A 20,897-nucleotide genomic window follows, 5' to 3' on the forward strand; every position below is an offset into this window, starting at 1 on the left:
ATCAAATTCTGCAGATTTGATTATTAGTGTCACGGTTTTCTTGATTATATCAATAGTATTTTGATCTACTGTCGTCGGTGCAGATGTCAATGGACTTGATCCTTAGATCAGGTTTCATTGTATCTTGGAGGTGGGTGCAAATATTGTCTTTAGGAAAGCGACTAAAGTAATGGGACTTGAAGCGTTAGTTTTCTATTCTACGTAGACAAGATCATCGCCAGGTTTTGAAGACCCAAAAACCACCAACTGAAGAATTCAAGACGAATTGATCCAACAACATGTAGGCCCTGCCCATCGCTCCAAGCCAACTCAACTTCTGCTGGATCAAACTGCACATGTGGGCCTCTCTTGTCACAAGTGTAGGAATGGTTGAAGGTCAGAAATTTGTCTGAGACATTCCCACACTTCTCAATTTCGTCCTTATACTCAAAACTCGAAAATTTCAAACCCGAAAATATTAAGAAGGTTAAATCAAGTGGGAAACAAAGTATAACAACATTACATGGTTCTCGAGACTCCGAACACACAGATAAACTAATTTAAGTCGGGTCTAAGACCCAGGACATCACCATTGTACCCTATATTTTATATACCATATGAGGTATCATTACTATATTTATAATAGGGATGACAATGGGGGTTAATGGACATTCCCCTATAATAACTTTTCCCTATTCCCCGTTCCCCATGGATACTACCCTCTCCATCTCCTAATGGGTTTGGATTTTCCCCAATCCAACTTGACCCCCCCCCCCCTTTTTTTTTTTTGAAAGGTTCACAGCCAAAACTAAATATACATTCAATCTTGTTTTATTTTATTTGGCTCAACAACAAAATCAAATACACATTTAATTAATTAATTAAAAAGTTCATTTTAAAATAATCAAATATATAATTTTGAGACAATCAAATAAGTTTTGAGTAATTGAAAAAAAAATGTGAAAGAACATGGAAGATAAAAAATAAATTACAACCATCTATCTCTCTCCTATAATGTTATAAGAGCCTGTTTGAAGAAATAAAATTGTATAAAAAATACTAATACTAAGAATACATATTAAAAAAATATATTGATTAGTTGAAATTTATTTTGAATATAAATCTCACCACTTTAATCTCAACTATCCATTACATTTTTCTAATTTAATAAAAGAAAAAATGTTTTATAATTTTTATTTATGTTATTTTAACCCATATATATATATATATATATATATATTCAACTAGTATGTCTTCTCCCTTTACCCAAATTGTTCAGCACCACGTCTAACTAACTGGTTTGCTCCTCTTGCAGGGAAGCTGAAATTGAACACTAATGGAAGCTCTAAAGGAGATACAGGCCAATCTGGGTATGGTGGGCTACTGAGAGATGAAGTAGGCACTTGGTTGTGGGGATACCATGGCTATATAGGGAACTGCACGAGCTTAGAGGCTGAACTTTGGGGACTATACCGAGGTCTAACCATCATCATGCAGAAAGGAATGACAAACATAGAACTTGAGACAAATTCCCAAATGGCAATGCAACTTATAAAAGATGGAGCTGAAAGCTCTTGCCCATATAGAGCATTGATTGAAGATGCAAACTTCATACTGAGAAGATGTAACTGTAGCATTTCATATTCTCCAAGAGAAGCTAACCAATGTGCCAATGCACTTGCCAACATTGGAGTCAGCCAAACAGAGCATCTTGTCTTCTTAGATGGCCCACCGGGTTCTATCCTATCCTTTCTAGTTACAGACATGGTGTCTGCTAGTTCAAGGAAGGTCTAATTACCATTTTGTTTATTTGCTCGTACTAAACTCTTAACTCTGTTATCCTTTCATTTGAATGAAAAAAAAAAAACTATTATGTCTTCTCAAGGTTCCAAAGAAAAAAGAAAACAGAGAGAGAGAGAGAGAGAGAGAGAGAGAGAGAGAGAGAGAATTTTTCTATTTTCTGGTTATTGTTTGCTTTGTTCCTAAACTTGGTTGCAAAGTGTAGTCAAATTCATTGCTTCTATCTCTCTCTCTCTCTATAACTATTCATCAATAGCGAAAGAGAAAGAGAAGAGGATGTTTGTTGGGTTAGCTTGCAACTGTGCTGCAAAGCTCAAATTCCTCATGATTGCTTCGTTTGTTGGGTTGCAAAGTGAATTGTTGATGGATTTCATGTATGTTCAGCAACAAATCAATGAAATCTGTCTTTAATTTTAGTAAGCAAAAGAGAGAAAGAGAACAAATCTCTGTGTAGAAGCAGAAGAACCAGATCTATGTCTCCATTAAGAACACCTTTGAATGAGAAGAAAAGAGAACTCTAAACACAAACATATGGGGAAATGGGCCGGTACCCATCCCCGATCCATATCCTATGAATATTTTAAAAAATATCACTTAATTGACCCGTCGGATAAAAAAAAGGGGAAAATTCATATATTTGGGTCGGGTCTTCATGGGTATCCATAGGGTAAGATCTCCATTGCCATTCCTAATTGATAACAGATAAGTGATGGGATGAACCCGTTAAATAATGACGTAATAACATACAAGATAGTATGCAAAATGTGATAAGATAATGCGGTCAATATAACATTATTGGTTTGTAAAATGAGACAAGAAAATGTTGCAGGTCTTTACATTTTTGAAAAACTAAAAGGTTAGGGGGCACTATTTAAGAATATATATATATATATATATTTGCATAAAATATGCATATATAATTTTGATTAAAGGGCTTGGGGTGGCGAGCTTGCCGCACACCAGTGTCTTATTGGCTCCATTCTGGGGGTTATATAATTGGATGTGTAATAATTTTTTTTTGTTTTTGTTTTTTTTTTTTTTTTTTGTGTGGAGAATCTCAAACTCAAATTCTGAAATAATATCATATCACATAACTAAATGTAGAGCTCGTTTATCATGTTATTTTTAAATTTTTATTTATTTATTTTGTTATGAATAATATAATTTGTAGGATTTGAACAATCGTTAATGGCATGTTGTGGCTATGGAGGTCCACCATTGAACTACGACAGTCGAGTGGCCTGTGGCCCAGTAAAAGTGATAAATGAGAGCTCAGTCACAACCAAATGTTGCAATGACAGTACTAAATATGTGAGTTGGGACAAAATTCACTACGTCGAAACTGCAATTTCCTCCCAAATTCTGACGTTGTGAAAATCATTGTTTTATTTTTTTTGAAAAAACTATAAATTTATCTGTAATATTGTAAGTCACGATTGAAGTTAGAAATGCAAGTGTGGGAGCCGAATTCCATCGGATCCATAGGGACAAATGAGCATGTCTGGACCGGAACATAACCTCCATTCGGCACATACCCTAGTCAATCGAAGAGCCGAATAAAGTAACCGGTACCCCAGCCAGTGGAACAGGGGCCGAGTAGAGGTACATGTAAAGGATCAAGAATGGGCCCAGCCTAAAGGCCCAAAGAGAATACTATAAATACGGGATCACCCATCAGAGAAAGGTATGTGAGAACTATTACATTTAACTTAACATACAAGTAACCCAGAGAGAGTAGAAACTGACTTGTCCGTCGGAGTGCTAATTCTGGCACCCCCGACCAGAGTGTTCATTTCTTTTCAGGTGTCTATCTGAGGATCACGAGCATCTCCCGGGATCAGATGAGTATTTCCAAACCACTTTTCCACAATTGGTGTCGTCTGTGGAAATACTCAAATATATCCATGGCAGGCATAACAGAAGACCTTCCGATAGTCACTGATGAAACCACGCAATGAGACGACCTCACTCCAACAAACATGCTTGGTCCGGAGACTATCGCCGCAAGACGTGCCTTGAACTTTGCCTCACCCTCGACTTTGGAACATGAGACAATGCAGGCGATCATGGAACAAGCAAAGCAAAACAAACAGAGGTTAGAGAACATGATCTCCAAAAACGAACGTCTCCGTCAAGATTTGGCCTTGGAAGTGGCGAAGTCCAAACAAGCTGTACGCCTAGATCTAGAACGACCTCCGAGGGCAGGTGGTCGACAACCTTGAGCCCGACAAGACGACATTGATAGCGACTCCGACTCATTATCCCCGGAGCCCAAGAAGAAGGGGCAACCTGAAACTACCAGCTCTTCTGAAGAGAGTCCCCGTATAAGGCATAAGCGAAGAAGAAACAGTTCAGATGAAGAAGACCAGCACGATCCCTTTGTACGACGGATTACAAAAGCAGTGCTACCCAAGAAATTCAAAGCACCGTCATTCACCTTGTACGACGGTAAATCAGACCCCACCGATCACATCCACCATTACAAGCAAGCCATGACGCTGCATGCAGACGACAAGGCTCTCATGTACAGAATATTTCCGAGCAGTTTGGGACTACTAGCTGTCAGGTGGTATTATAAACTGGAGCCGGCTTCGATTAAAAGCTTCCACTAACTCCAAAAATCCTTCAGGGCAAGGTTTATCACTAATGAGGTCTAGCCAAAGCAAGCCGATTCCCTCTGGGCGATGCAGATTCAACCGGGGGAAACCCTTCGTGCGTATTTAGCGCGGTATTGAGAATGTTTCAATCTGGTAGATGATGCTTACAATGACTCTATGGCCATCACTGCCTTCAAGATGAGGCTGCATCCCGACAGTGCCCTCCGCAGCTCTTTGACTAGACGGCCCCCCAAAATAGTTTGGTTGTTGATGAAGAAAGTTGAAGAATACTGTAAAGTGGAAGATGATGCCTTACGGGTTAAAGCTGGAAATGTGACCAACAAGACGGCTTCTGCTGAAATTGCACAACCGTTAAATTCTGTAGCACCTTAGAGCCCTGAACCACGGCATCGGGCAAAACGAGATAAAAGACAGGATTCTCGCCGATCAAGTGACCAATGCTCCCACTGAGCGAATGAACAGCTGTAAGTCGACAGTAGGCGCACAAGGTGCGCTGATAAGAAATATACTGAGTTGTCAAAGTCAATCAGCACGGTCATGTCCAAAATCCAACATCTTCCGCTCTTCAAGTGGCCGTAAAAAATAGTGGGACCTCCCAACACTCGAAGACGGGATAGGCGGTGTGAGTATCACAAGGATCATGGCCATGAAACTGAGAGTTTTTATGCATTGAAGGATCACCTGGAGGTATTGCTGCAGGATGGTCGGTTATAATAGTACGTCTGAAAAAGGTAACTCAACCAAAGCAATAGCCTTAAGACAGGATTCCCCTCCACTCGGCGTGATCCACATGATATACAGCCTACCAATTTCATCCTCAGTGCATACGATTCAGTCGAATCCCAATCCTCAAAATCAACTCACTCTGGCTAAATGGCCCTATGAAGCTGCAAGCATTTCTTTTGATGATTCTGATTTGGCCGGAGTGACACTTCCCCACATTGATCCCTTGGTAATTGAGTTATGCGTAAACCAATTCACAGTTGAGCGCGTACTCATTGACCCGGGGAGTACATCAGAGGTTATGTACTACAAAACATTTACCAAACTCGGCTTCTCTGAATTGGATCTCTCCTCTGCCCCTTATCCACTATTTGGCTTCAACGCCAATCCAGAGTACCCGTTAGGAAAAATCACACTACCCGTTCGAGGGGGCTCTTGAACAGTGGATGTGGAGTTCTTGGTCGTGAAGCTGCCATCGCCGTATAATCTTATCATGGGGCGGACTTGGTTGCATACTATGCAGGCTGTACCAAGCACCTATCATCAGCTGCTTCGCTTCCCGATAGCACGTGGCATTGAGCAAATCCGTGGTTCACAGAAGTCGGCATAAGCATGCTATGTCCTTGCTGGAAAGACGCCGAAGGAGTTGCAAGTGAATTCCATTGAGGTACCGGATCGGGAGAGCCTCGATGATGTTGGGCGACCCCCAAGTGAAAAGGCCACGGAAGACCTAGATCGAGTCAAAATCAACGGCAACCCAGACATGTTCTTCATAGTTGGCGCCTCCCTCAATCAAGCCGACAGACGGCAGCTAATTTCCTTCCTGCTCGGCAACCTTGATGTATTTGCGTGGACCCCATATGAGATGTCGGGTGTAGATCCGTCTGTTTCGCAACACCGTTTTAATGTTGACCCTAAATGTAAGCCAATCATTCAGAAAAGCCAGCGATCAGCCATAAAGCACACTGCCGCAATTGTTGAAGAGGTTGACCAGTTGCTTGACGCTGGGGCAATCAGGGAAGTGACCTACCTACATGGCTCTCTAATACTGTGGTTGTGAAGAAGAAGAATGGGACCTGGCGAGTCTGCGTTGATTTCACGGACCTAAACAAAGCCTGCCCCAAAGATTGTTTTCCTCTCCCAAGGATAGACCAACTGGTAAATGCTACAGCATATCATCAGCGCATGAGCTTCCTCGATGCCTACAGAGGCTACCATCAAATTGCCACGCATCCGGAGGACCAAGACAAAATTGCATTCCTCACCCCAAGAGGAACCTATTGCTATAAGGTTATGCCTTTTGGGTTGAAGAATGCAGAGGCAACTTACCAGAGACTAGTCACCACCATGTTCAAGGAGCAACTCGGCCACACTATGGAAGTATACATCGACGACATGGTGGTCAAATCCAAGGAAGAGCAGAATCATATAGACGATCTGGAGGAGACATTCGGCATTCTACGCAAATACAAAATGAAGCTGAATGTTTCCAAATGTGCATTTGGGATCGGCTCTAGTAAGTTCTTGGGTTACATTGTCAACCACCGAGAAATCGAGGCCAACCCAAGGAAATCACAGCAATCTTGGAGCTGGGCTCCCCTTGTTCAGTAAAAGAGGTTAAAAAGTTGATGGGGATGGCCACTGCACTTAACAAGTTCATCAGTCGGCCTACAGATTGCTGCCGACAATTCTTCCATACACTGCGGCAGGGCAAGGCTTTCGAATGGTCTGCCAAGTGCGAAGCCGCTTTCAACGATCTCAAAACCTACCTCCGATCAGTTCCACTCTTGACAACACCTTCGGCAGGAGACCCGCTCATCTTGTATCTGGCAGTTTCCGACCGGGCCGTCAGCGCCGTACTGATTAAGGAAGAGCTGGGCGAGCAGCGGCCAGTGTATTATGTGAGCAAGGTAATGGTCGATGCCGAAACACGCTACCTGCCGCTAGAGAAACTTATCCTAGCCCTAGTCATGGCGGCGAGAAAACTGATGCATTACTTCCAGGGGCACAGTATCAAGGTGCTAACAGATTACCCCCTCTGATCAGTACTACGCAGTGCGGAAGCATCAGGACGCGTTTTAAAGTGGACTCTTGAACTCGGCCAGTACGATATTCAGTTTCTACCTCGAACCTCCATCAAGGGACAGGTGCTTGCCGACTTTGTGGCCGAATTCACTGGGGGTCTTGCCGACTTCAAGTCTAACGAAGTTCAACCTAAGCCGAACTGGAGAATTTATGTTAGGGACATTTGGCAGTTGTACTGTGATGGATCATCCAATCAACAGGGCAACGGAGCTAGAGTAGTAATCATGGCTCCCGACGGTGTAATAATTGAGCAGGCCGTCAAACTCGGCTTCGAAGCATCAAATAACAAGGCCGAATACGAAGCCCTTCTGGCCGGTTTGAGGAATGCACACCTTCTAGGTGCTCGGCGCTTGCTGGTATTTTGTGATTCAAAATTGGTGATCAATCAGCTAAAGGGGGAGTACGCAGCCAAAAATGACCGTATGACGGCTTACATGAAATCGGCTAGGGCTTTGCTGGCTAAATTTGACCATCATGAATTAAATCAGATAACACGCGACCAGAACACACATGCAGATGCCCTAGCTTGCCTAGCCTCCGCCATTAACTCAGAGATTAAACGGACCATCGAAGTAGGTTTCATCCTAGAACCGAGCATTGGCCCTTCGGAGGAAATCAAAGTCAATGTCATAGAGTCAGGACCGAGTTGGATGGACCCCATTGCTACATTCCTGTCATCTGAACAGCTCCCAACGGACAAAAAAGAAGCACACAAGCTACGAAACAAAGCCCTGCGATACTACTTGGATCCACAAGGAAAGCTTTATAAAAAATCCCTTCTGGTCCATACCTTGAATGTGTACAACCAGACAAAGTCGAAGAGCTTCTGACTGAAATACATGAAGGCAGTTATGGTGCCCATTCTGGCGGGCGCTCTTTGGCCCATCGAGTTATAACACAGGGGTATTACTGGCTGACAATGAGAGCTGATGCCAAATGCTATGTGAAGAAATGTGAACAGTGCCAGAAGTTCTCCCCGTTAACCCATCTGCCTGTTGAAGAGTTAAGTTCCATTACCAGCCCCTGGCCGTTCGCCCAATGGGGACTTGACATCGTAGGACCATTGCCGAGGGCCCCAGGGAACAAGCGATACTTGATCGTCGCAACAGATTACTTCACAAAATGGGTCGAAACGGAGGCATTAACACACATTCGAGATGCTAATGTTAAATGCTTTGTATGGAGAAATATCATAATGCGATTCGGCATTCCAAGAGCTCTTATTTCAGACAACGGCACCCAGTTTGATTGTGGCGTCTACCGAGAGCTGTGCAGCAAATATGGTATCCAGCCTTACTTTTCTACGCCGGCTTACCCACAAAGCAATGGTCAAGCCAAAGCCTCTAACAAATCCATCTTGGACGGCATCAAGAAGAGGTTGGAGAAAGCTAAAGGCAAATGGGTTGTAGAATTGCCGAGTGTATTGTGGGCTCATCGAACTACGCAGAGGCGATCCACTAAAGAAACGCCGTTTGCTCTATGCTTTGGAACCCAGGCGATCATACCCCTGGAGATCGGCCACCCAACCCTGAAATCTCAAGTTTTTCATATGGGCCGAAACGACATGATACTGGCTTTGGATTTGATTCTGATCGAAGAACGAAGAGACCGTGCCCTTGCGTCCATGGCGTGGTACCGGTAGCAGCTTGCCAAGTCATATAATCAACATGTTCAACTGCGCCGCTACACACCAGGAGAGTTGGTCCTGAAGAAGGTACTTCCAGCAGCCAAGAAACCGGCGGATGGAAAATTAGGTCCTAACTGGGACGGCCCCTATCAGATTGATTCGATCGCAGGAGTAGAGGCATATCGGCTCAAAGACATGTCCAGAAGGAGCCTGCCACGCCTTGAAATTCAACGCACTTGCGCAAATTCTATCATTAAAACCGACCTGTAGGGAATGATATTAGTTCTGAATGGCTCACCATGTACATATCCCACTTTTGTAATGCAAAGATTCATGTTTACTCACTGCGAAATCCAGTTCAAAAGTGTTCTGATTAAATTCTCTGGATTCGGAGCCCCATTGGCGCATGACGCCTTTAGGCTAATAAAGCCTTCGGATTTTGAGCGCCTTTCATGGATATCACGATTGGCCAAAGTCTCCGGATTCGGAGCCCCATCGGCGCATGACACCTTTGGGCCCATAAAGCCTCCGAATTCGGAGCACCCTTCGTGGATATCACGATTAGCCAGTCTCCAGATTCGGAGCCCCATCGGGGCGTGACGCCTTTGGGCCGATAAAGCCTCCGGATTCGAAGTGCCCTTCGTGGATATCACGATTGGCCAGTCTCCGTATTCGGAGCCCCATTGGCGCATGACGCCTTTGGGCCGATAAAGATTCCGGATTCGAAGCGCCCTTCGTGGATATCACAATTGGCCAAAGTCTCTGGATTCGGAGCCCCATTGGTGCATGACGCCTTTGGGCCGATAAATCCTTCGGATTCGGAGCGCCCTTCGTGGATATTACGATTGGCCGAATAAAGTCTCCGCATGCAGAGCCGCATCGGCGCATGACGCCTCTGGGCCGATAAAGCATCCGGATTCAGAGCCCCATCGATGCATGACGCCTTTGGGCCAATTAAAGCCTCTGAATTTGGAGCGCCATCGGCGCATAACAGCTTTTTGCCGATTAAAAGCCTCCGAATTCGTGGCGAGTTCGTACAAGCCGTATAAACAAAAGCTAAAATATGCATCTATTCAAATTGGAATAGTTCAGGCCACACAAGCATAGTCTAAAACGTGCGAACATTCAAAGTAAAATGTGTTCACATCAAGTGTCTCAGCGTTATAAAAAGTGTGCTAACATAAATAAAAAGTACGCTACAAATTGAAAATTAATTAGAATCAGCCAATAAATACATAATTTCTACATAACCATTACAAGGTCTTCTTCTCTTCGGCGGCTCCCTCGTCATCACTCTTCTCAATTTTGAAAGCGGAGAAGGGGAAATCATTCTGTTAGTACAACAGCAACGCCGAATTCACACCTGCTGCCTAGAGAGCCTCAGCTTGCTGAAGTGCCTTGATCCAGCCGTGCTTAAATCCACGATTTTCACATCGGCAAACTTCTTCGACGAGTTTTTCCTTGATCTTCTGAATTTCGACCTTTCGGCCGTCATGGAAGCCTTTTTCATAGGTCGCGGCCCTCGCAGTCTCAATCGCGAACATGCTAGCCGTGTTCCGATCGGCGATCGCATCACTAATCAGCCTTTGAGTAACCCTCTCTTCCACAACCGGGTTGTGGTGTCTGGCTGAGTGAGACTCGGCAGATTTGATTTTCCTTAGCTCACGCTCGGCCTTCTCAGCACGAGGTTCTAACTTCCGAAGGCGTTCATCTCTCTGTTCTATATCGCGGCGAGCGGCGCGGAGACGCATGCTGATTTCATAAGCGGTGTACAATCACCTCACTGCCCCGTGAACGCCTTCACGAAACACCTCGAAGTCCTGCCGACCTACCATCGACTGTTGGACTTCAGGTGGAAAAATCTGTTGAACGAACTCGACTGCCATACTGGGATCTCGAACGATCGAATCCGCCTTTGTCATTGGTCTATTACCCACGATGACCGCAAAACTCAATGGGCGAGGAGTCGCGTCGGATTCTCTTCCAGGACGGGGTTGAGGAGACTTACGCTGTGGCTGCTTGTCCCTCCTGGGCGACCTACTTCGACGATAAGGAGATTGGTATCTCTCCCAATCCCTCGAAATCCTACTGCCCGTGCACGAAGGTTCACCACTTCAATTCATGTCTCCTCCCAGCTCAGCTAGCGTCTTCGCTTCCCCACTGCTGTTGAAGAAAAGTCTATTTGACATTCACAAACTGGACTGAGTTGCTGTCAGAGCATATAAATAGGACTTTCGTTCATGAAGTACACGCCATTTATTCCCTACGAAGGCAGCACCTCCGAGGCAATCTCATTAATATCGAAACCTCAACAGCCCGGCGTCGATTGAGTCACATGCCCCAATCGGCCCATCAACCTCTGTTATTCGGCGTTCTATGTTCGTAAACCAGCTAGGGCAAGGGTAGATTCATCAATCTAGTCGACTCGAGTGCCCCAGCCGTTCCACGAATCGATTCATCAGTATAATATTCATAAGTTCGTTTTATTTGGCGTTTTACGTTCATGAACCAGCTGGGGCAAGGGCAGATTCATCAATCTAGTCGGCTCGAGTGCCCTAGCCGTTCCATGAATCGATTTATCAGTACAATATTCATAAGTTCATTTTATTCGGCGTGCTACATTCATGAACCACCTAAAGGCTGACCTATCGGCACCTCATGAATTCATTTTATTTATGATTAAATCAAATTCATTAATTTAATCGGTTATTAAGTTTGCCACCTTACGTAGTCGTCACATTTTGTTCTAACTGCTGATTCTTTTAGTTATGTACTCATACAGCAAACAATACAAGCCATTACTTGAGAACATAGAAAATTTTCATTCATAAATTGAGTACAACATAGTCATAATTTTATGCATGAAAATTATCCCAAGCAAATAGTTGTCTACTAAGAAAACAAAACATGATTGCAAAAAGATACATTGAAAATAGCTAAAGTGATCCCCAAATCAATCCTCAGCATCAGATTCAAACGGCTCACCATCCACTTGCTCGTATGGAATCGACATATCCAATGTCACTCCAGCGGCAGCAAGGGCTTTGAGCCAGCCATGTTTGAATCCCTAATTCTCGAATTTGGGGACCTCTTCTACATAGTTTTCAAGAGCGGCACTTTTTCCAGCCTCAATTGGTTCGGACGCCTCGGAGTCGACTTTCTCCTTTGCCGCCTTCAACTCTGCCAACTCGGCGTCCAACTTGGCAAGCGCCTCCTTGGCCAACTTGAGTGATTCCTCGTTCGCGTTGGCCCTCTCCTCGGCTTCCGAAGTCTCTCGTGCCTAGGCGGTCGTGTGTACCAAGTTTTGTGCAAATCCAACGCCGTTTGGAGATTTTGGGGTGTTAACCCCTCCAATTCAAATTTCTAAATGAACTAGTTTGCCTAGAGTGAAATCCGGCTCTAACTCCAAAACCAGGAACCCGATTGGAGTCCTGTCTTCTCCCACAAGTCTCTTGTGCCTAGACGGTCGTGTGTGCCAAGTTTCGTGCTAAATCAACGCTGTTTGATGATTTTGGGGCGTCAACACCTCCAATTCAAATTTCTTAAGGAACTAGTTTGCCTAGAGTGAAATCCGGCTCTAACTCCCAAACCGGGAACCCGATTGGAGTCCCGTCTTCTCCCACAAGTCTCTCGTGCCTAGGCGGTTGTGTGTGCCAAGTTTCGTACTAAACCTACGCCATTTGGTGATTTTGGGGCGTTAACACTTCGAATTCAAATTTCTTAAGGAACTAGTTTGCCTAGAGTGAAATCCGACTCTAACTCCCAAATCGGGAACCCGATTGGAGTCCCGTCTTCTCCCAAAAGTCTCTCGTGCCTAGGCAGTCGTGTGTGACAAGTTTCGTGCTAAACCTACGCCATTTACTGATTTTGGGTTGAATTCAAGTTTCTTAAAGAACTAGTTTGCCTAGAGTGAAATTCGACTCTGACTCCTAAACCGGGAACCCGATTCGAGTCTCCTCTTCTCCCACAAGTCTCTCGTGCCTAGGCGGTCGTGTATGCCAAGTTTCGTGCTAATCCAACCCCGTTTGGTGATTTTGAGGCGTCAACACCTCGAATTCAAGTTTTTTAATACACTAGTTTGCCTAGAGTGATATCCGACTCTAACTCCTAAACTGGGAACCCGATTGGAGTCCTGTCTTCTCCCACAAGTCTCTCGTACCTAGGCGGTCGTGTGTGCCAAGTTTCGTGCTAATCCAACGCCGTTTAGAGATTTTGGGGCGTCAACACCTCCGATTCAAATTTATTAATAAACTAGTTTGCCTAGAGTGAAATCCGGCTTTAACTTCCAAACCGGGAACCCCATTGGAGTCCCGTCTTCTCCCACAAGTCTCTCATGCCTAGACGGTCGTGTGTGCCAAGTTTCGTGCTAAACCGACGCCGTTTGGTGATTTTGGGGCGTCAACACCTCGAATTCAAGTTTCTTAAGGAACTAGTTTACCTAGAGTGATATCCGACTCTAACTCCCAAACCGGGAATCCAATTGGAGTCCCGTCTTTTCCCACAAGTCTCTCGTACCTAGGCAGTTTTGTGTGCCAAGTTTCGTGCTAAACCGACACCGTTTGGTGATTTTTGGGCGTCAACACCTCGAATTCAAGTTTCTTAAAGAACTAGTTTGCCTATAGTGAAATCCGGCTCTAACTCCTAAACCGGGAACCCGATTGGAGCCCCGTCTTCTCCCACAAATCTCACATTCCTAGACGGTTGTGTGTGCCAAGTTTCGTGCTAAACCAACGCCGTTTGGTGATTTTGGGGCGTCAACACCTCCAATTCAAATTTCTTAAGGAACTAGTTTGCCTAGACCGAAATTCGGCTCTAACTCCCAAACCGGGAGCCCGATTGGAGTCCCGTCTTCTCCCACAAGTCTCTCGTGCCTAGGCGGTCGTGTGTGCCAAGTTTCATGCTAAACCGACGCTGTTTGGTGATTTTGGGTCGTCAACACCTCGAATTGAAATTTCTTAAGGAACTAGTTTGCCTAGAGTAAAATCCAGTTCTAACTCCCAAACCGGGAACCCGATTGGGGTCCCGTCTTCTTCCACAAGTCTCTCGTGCCTAGACGGTCGTGTGTGCCAAGTTTCGTGCTAAATCAATGTCGTTTGGTGATTTTGGGGCGTCAACACCTCCAATTCAAATTTCTTAAGGAAGTAGTTTGCCTAGACCGAAATTCGGCTCTAACTCCCAAACTGGGAATCCAATTGGAGTCCCGTCTTCTCTCACAAGTCTCTCGTGCCTAGGCGGTCGTGTGTGCCAATTTTCGTGCTAATCCAACACCGTTTAGAGATTTTGGGGCGTCAACACCTCTAATTCAAATTTATTAATGAATTAGTTTGCCTAGAGTGAAGTCCGGCTTTAACTTCCAAACCGGGAACCTGATTGGAGTCCCGTCTTCTCCCACAAGTCTCTCTTGCCTGGGCAGTCGTGTATGCCAAGTTTCGTGCTAAACTGACACTATTTGGTGATTTTGGGGCGTCAACACCTTGAATTCAAGTTTCTTAAGAAACTAGTTTGCCTAGAGTGAAATCCAGCTCTAACTCCCAAACCGGGAACCTGATTCGAGTCTCGTCTTCTCCCACAAGTCTCTCGTGCCTAGGCGGTCGTGTGTGCCAAGTTTCGTGCTAATTCGACCCCGTTTGGTGATTTTGGGGTGCCAACACCTCGAATTCAAGTTTTTTAATAAACTAGTTTGCCTAGAGTGATATTTGACTCTAACTCCCAAACCGAGAACCCGATTAGAGTCCCGTCTTCTCCCACAAGCTCTCATGCCTAGACGGTCGTGTGTGCCAAGTTTCATGCTAAACCGACGCCGTTTGGTGATTTTGGGGCGTGAACACCTCGAATTCAAGTTTCTTAACGAATTAGTTTGCCTAGAGTGAAATTCGGCTCTAACTCCCAAACTGGGAACCCGATTGGAGTCCTGTCTTCTCCCACAAATCTCTCGTGCCTAGGCGGTCGTATGTGCCAAGTTTCATGCCTAGCCTCTATCCTTTTGGGTTGTGTACAGTTAATTTATGGTTATTCTTAGCTTAGAATGCAAACATACATTTTATACCTAATCTTCTGGTGGTGGTGTATATGGATTCTCGTCTCCTGTAGATTCCCTAAATGGCCGGTGGCCACTTGATGCATCAGGAACCTATGATAGTCAATACATAATGTGTTAATCATATTCGAATTTTATTATACATATGTACATATATGTTGTTTGGAAAAGGTAATAATTGAGTTAATTTTGTTAAATCATGAACTCACCCATTGATATGATGCACATCTTCCCAGACCAGTGATTGCGTAGATTTGTCCCTGCAAACCTGTTAACGCAAAAAAGCTAGCTAACTAAAATGATGGAAGATATTATATTCAATGAATTTATAGCTGAAGATCACAATTAATATCGACCAAACATGCCTGAAGTCCACCAACACCATCTGTTGCTTGAAGGGTTATCATTCCATAGTCTGAATGAGCAGAAGCACCAAAAATTTCTTCATCGGAAAGCCCCAATTCACCTGAAATCAAAATTGAGAGGCAAAAGAGCTTTGGTTAAATAGCCATTCTTTTTAGTTCCTACAAATCAATAATCATTTCCTTCAAAACAGCTTCAATCCAATCCACAACTGTCAAATTAAAGCATAATGTTTCAGATAAAGTGCACGCAGAGACGTTGAGAAAATAGTATTTTTTATCTAGTCAATTTCCAATTACATTTTCATATGCATCCTTAATTTTCTGGATTTCATCCTGCTATTGCAAAGTGTTGCAATTTTACTGACAGTAAGACACACAAACAGAATGCTATGCTCCTTTCATAAACCACACATCATACAGATTCCTGAATCTGTCCGTGTATGAACCCAGATAATGAAAAGAAAGACTATACAGACAAAGCAGATAAAGCCAAATTTTGATTTAACCAAGATAGTGTAGAAGACGAAGAAATGACATTGGTGGATTGAAAGCCCCAACTTTCTGGAAGAAGTTTTCATCCAAGTTTACAGCCAGAGCAATTAAAGAGATTAACTTTTTTCCAGCAGTCCTGAGGCAACAAAAATCAACACTAGCCAAAAGTCACACACAACCTTGTTCTTATCAATATAAGGAATTATGAGCTATTTGATCAATCAAAACTGATGCACCACTTTTTACTAAGGCATGTTTATATAAAAGCCATCTAAACTATTCCAAGCATTAAGTATCACATCTCAGGCCCCAAAAATTAGTTAAAAAGACAGAAGTTTTTCAAAATCATGTAAATGCTTAAGAAAGTCATAGAATTAACATGAGCAAAACTTCTGATTTTGTATGAAGAAATTAACGTTGATTAAAGGACATGAACTTACTAGGCAGACACAGTTTAAGTGAATAGATCTACTATGATTTCTGATCACTTTCTACTCTCTTTTCAGAGTGTGACACAAGAATAAACAATGGGTAAAACTTACAGGACTCTTTCATAGTAAGATTCAACAGTAGGTCTCCAAGATGGCAAAACTTCTGGAATTTCCTAGCCAGACAACACCAGAAATAAAATGTTTTCACCTCAGGAATCATGCACCCGTTGTACAAAATGTATGCTAAATGACAGATCACAAAATGCAGGAGAAATAAAATCGTTATATGAGAACACGCTAAGAGAACATAAACAAGTGAAAGCACACAAAATTATTAAAATACCTTCTGAAGGCCATTGATTTAGATTACTATGACTTGAAATGCTTTCCAGGGGACCAATATAGAAACTCTCTTTTGAGTCACCTGTACTCCAATCAGTAGAAGACAGTCAACCCTAAGTTCTTTTCTCCATTACACCAATGAAATATGTATTAATGAGAAAAGAACCTATTAGAGTTTCTCCATCTAATATCAATCATACCATCAATCAATGAGTTTCAACCCTGGCTTTAAACTCATGAATTGGAAAAAAGTATCTTTAGGACCACATCCTGTTTAGACTGAATCACAAAATCTTTGTAAAATCATTGTCAAACTTGCTATTATTTGTCAATTTACGCTTCCACCGAAAGTTGAGAGCATTCATTCAAATTTTCAACATATTCAATCTCAATACTAAACTCATACACTTTTCTGAATGTTTTTTTTTTTAATCTAAAAATTTCAGCTTACATTGGCACATTTCCCACTTAATATACAATTTGAAAGCATCACAAAATTTGTCAAAAGTGAGAAAACAGTAAAACCTTTAGAACTTGAAGAAGGGTTGAGATTCTCGGCATACAGTGGCGTATAACCTCTATTTTCTTTGCAAACCAATTTCATCTTCTCTTTAAGGGGGAGTGAGAAGAATCTTTTGCTCTCATCAAACACTTGCTTAAGCAACTCTTGCTCTACCCCATGGTTTATGAAGTAAAAGAAACCACATTCTATGCATGCCTACACCACACATCCGAATACTAATGAATTTGGGAACAACATGATGAATCATTCCAAAAAACAAATCAAATTAATATTATCATTGTGATAGCTTCATACGCATTACTGGCCCATTTCTAACAGTTTATAAGCTTTCCAGTTAATTGGCTTACCTTAACAATTAACAACCATATGCTTATCAGAAAGAATTCTTTAGGCTGTGTTTGTGGGGAAAAAATAAAAAAGGAAAGAAAATGTAAAGGGTGGGAAAAAAAAAAAGGAAGCTTAATTCAAATTTCCCTTCCCTTTTCTTTTCCCCATGTTACAAAATGAGGAGTTGTTTGGATAACCCAAAAAAATTAATAGTATCATTGCACCCAAAAAAAAATTTCAAATTATTTAAGTTACTTTAGTCTCATAAATATACACAAGATGAACCAAACATTTTGACATATATTTTCAAAAAAAAAATTTTTAAAAAAACAAGCAAACAAATTATAAACAACTTCACCAAACAAGGCCAGAGTTGAAATGGAGCCTTCTAATTTTGGAACAAGGAAAAAATTAATAAAAAACTACAACAAAACACCTATCAAGATGAACAACAATAGAAAATATTAACTATGAAAAATATTATAGACCTATTATTTTGTATAATAGTTTCAGAATTATAAATAGTATTTTTCATAAATCAATAGTTAATATTTTTGTCACATGCAACACTAAATAATTTACATGAATCAAAATTACATGAATAAATTACATGAGTAATGCAACACTAAATTATTCATGTAAATCACACAAAATAATTTACACTAAGGAGACATATATAATACATATATATATATATATATATATATATGGAGAGAAAGAGAGCATACGCTGAGTGAGTGAGAGAGGAGCGCTTGAGATTGACTGAGCTCGCGCGAGAGAAAGATAGAGACGCCGCACCACCGCTAGTCGTAATATGCCATCCCCGCACCACCGCTAGCCATCGTCGACAGCGATTGAGCCTGCTTGCCGTTCGTCGCTCGTCGAGAGAGAAATCGCCATTCGCCGTTCGTCGATTGTTTGGGGATTTTGAGGAAAAAAGATCTGTTTCAAAGATTTAGGGATTTTGGATCAAAATGATCGAGCGCCAAACAATGGGAGAAGCGGGACAAATTTTTTTATTACTTTTTGTGACGGTAAATTTAAACTGTCGCAAATGATAAATAAAAATAGGTAAAACGACGTCGTTTTACTAATGGTTTTTTTTGTGACGAACATTTGCCATCGCAAATTGTCCACTATTTGCGATAGCAAACTTCTGCCGTCTCAAAAAATTTCTTTTTGCGATGGTTTAAACTGCCGTCGCAAAAGATCATTTTTTGCTACGGGAAACGCTCTGTCGCAAAAGTTCCGTGTTATATAGGGCCTTTTCTTGTAGTGTAAATTTTGAGTTTTATTGATGTACTAAATTTTGTTATGTTACAAGTTTGTTTTTTGGAAAAAAAGGAAAAAAAAAAAATCAATGAAAGAAATTTGTGTAATGTAATATTTTTTCCAAATGAACAAAAGTGGTTAATTTGGTTTGATTTTCAAAATTAATTTTGAAAGATAACTTTAAAAAAAAAAAAGTTACAAAATTTGAAAATTTATTTAGTTGTATATTTAAAATTTTTATTTTTAAAAATCCAGTCTAAAATCTTAAAAAATTTTGCCCGAAATAACACTTTTGAAGCAAATAATGAAGTACAATCCTTGCTGTGGAGAAATGGTTTGGAAATACTCTTCTGATCCCGGGAGACGCTCGTGATCCTTAGATAGACACCTGAAAAGAAATGAACACTCTGGTCGGGGGTGCCGGAATTAGCACTCCGACGGACAAGTCAGTCTCTACTCTCTCTGGTTACTTGTATTTTAAGTTAAATGTAATAGTTCTCACATATCTTTCTCTGATGGGTGATCCTGTATTTATAGTATTCTCTTTGGGCCTTTGGGCTGGGCCCATCCTTGATCCTTTACATGTACCTCTACTCGGCCTCTGTTCTACTGGCTGGGGTACCAGTTATTTTATTCGGCTCTTCGATTGACTAGGGTATGTGCCAAATAGAGGTTATGTTCCGGTCCGGACATGCTCATTCGTCCCTATGGATCCGATGGAATTTGGCTCCCACAATTGCCCCCCAAACACGTACTAGCATCAGTTAGTCGGCGTGTTTGGCTTCTAGCCTGGGAAGTCAAAAATTCAGCGATTAACCTTCTTCCCAATGCGTGTCAGAACGCGTACATGCTTCTTGGTCATTGTAACACTTTCCCGGCCCTTCGTATACTGCCTCCATTTAGTATGATTTGAAATTGTCTCTTCGAATGTATGTTCTGAATGTTCAAGGATATCTTGCTCGCCCTCTAGTGTAACTCCTTCTCTTTGCGGCTTCTACAACTCCTTATCTCTCGTTTCTCCCTTCGTCTCTTGTAAGTCTTCTCCTCCTTCATTTTTGACCCTGCTTTCTTATTTGCTTTTAATTTTCCATAATCCTTGGGTTTGGCCAAAAAATGGCAAAATATCTGAAGGTGCTCCTTTTGGCGGATCGAATCTCCGGTTTTCGACGCCATTTTTCCATCCCCGATGATGTCCATCTGTCACTTTTGGCAGACAGCACCACTGATATGGAGAGGGAAGATGAGAGTACAATCATCTTTCCTCTCCTATCAATTGCTGAGGGCAGAGTCCGCTTTTCTCTTCACCCACTTTTGAGGGTTGTTCTTAGATACTGGGGTCTAATCCCTTCCCAGCCCAATGTGAATTTCTTTCGCATCATAATGGAGATCGTAGAACTAAATCTTCATCTTAGGATCAATTTAGGTATACCTGCCATTCGGCACTGTTACATCCTAGCCAAATCTACTGGTCGGCTAGGGCGTTACTTTCTTAGAGCCAAGGATACTGATCATCACTTAGTGACTATGCTCGCCAGCTCTGGCAAGCGTGTCGACGACGTGATGGTCGTTGTCTGCGATAATTAAGAGTTCGGTGAAGGCGAAGATCTCCTAGACCCGGTGCCGAGGCGAAAGGGCGAACCAGGTGGCCGATTAGATCATTTGTTTCTGTTATTTCCATATCTATATTCGTATTCGACACTACATACATCTAACCATTTTGTTTGTGCAGGCAGTGACTTGAAGAGAGTGTTGGTTTCAGATGATGACGTTGTTCTTGTAGCAATCAAAACCATGCTACAGTTCGTCGGCTGTTCAAACCTTCAAAAACAGGGGAGGGCGGCCCACATTTTACTTCGGTACGAGCCGACTTACATGACATTCTCAGTGGCGGACAACATTCCGATCACGCGAGGCGACAGCCATCTCACAGCCCTCATCTTCCACAGTTTCAAGAACTTGAGACAGATTGGTTTAGAAACATCCGATTTTGAACACGTATAAGAACAAGAGGCCGAACTAATCGCTGAGGACCCGGACCGGTTGGCAGCGGAAGTTGACGAAGCTATTAACTCAGCCTTTGAGGAAGCTGGGTTGAACTCGTTCGATCTTCCGTCTACATCAGGCCAAGGGGACGCCTTTGGAGATATTTTTACAAATTTGGGAGACCTTCCCGGCAATTATTCTGAGGATATGGCTAAGGAAAATCTCACGCAGATGGCACGAAAGAGAAACGCCGAACGCATGGTCGCCCGACAGAAAGCCGAGGCCATCTGTTC

General features: G+C 42.6%; 1 protein-coding gene across 1 annotated transcript; it reads right to left on the bottom strand.

The window, feature by feature from the left end:
* Positions 1 to 15,074: 15,074 nt before the first annotated feature.
* Positions 15,075 to 17,118, bottom strand: LOC114273271 (azadirone synthase LFS-like). Its single transcript, XM_028215036.1, has 6 exons — positions 17,025 to 17,118; positions 16,501 to 16,581; positions 16,269 to 16,320; positions 15,741 to 15,862; positions 15,235 to 15,335; positions 15,075 to 15,137 (listed from the first exon to the last, which is right to left on the bottom strand). The coding sequence occupies exons 1-6, from the start codon at positions 17,101 to 17,103 to the stop codon at positions 15,075 to 15,077; spliced, it is 498 nt and encodes a 165-aa protein (XP_028070837.1). The 5' UTR covers positions 17,104 to 17,118.
* Positions 17,119 to 20,897: the final 3,779 nt, after the last annotated feature.

This window comes from Camellia sinensis, unplaced genomic scaffold, assembly GCF_055761805.1.
Source record: "Camellia sinensis isolate YWXY unplaced genomic scaffold, ASM5576180v1 Unanchor10, whole genome shotgun sequence".
In the NCBI taxonomy this organism is placed as follows: Eukaryota; Viridiplantae; Streptophyta; class Magnoliopsida; order Ericales; family Theaceae; genus Camellia; species Camellia sinensis.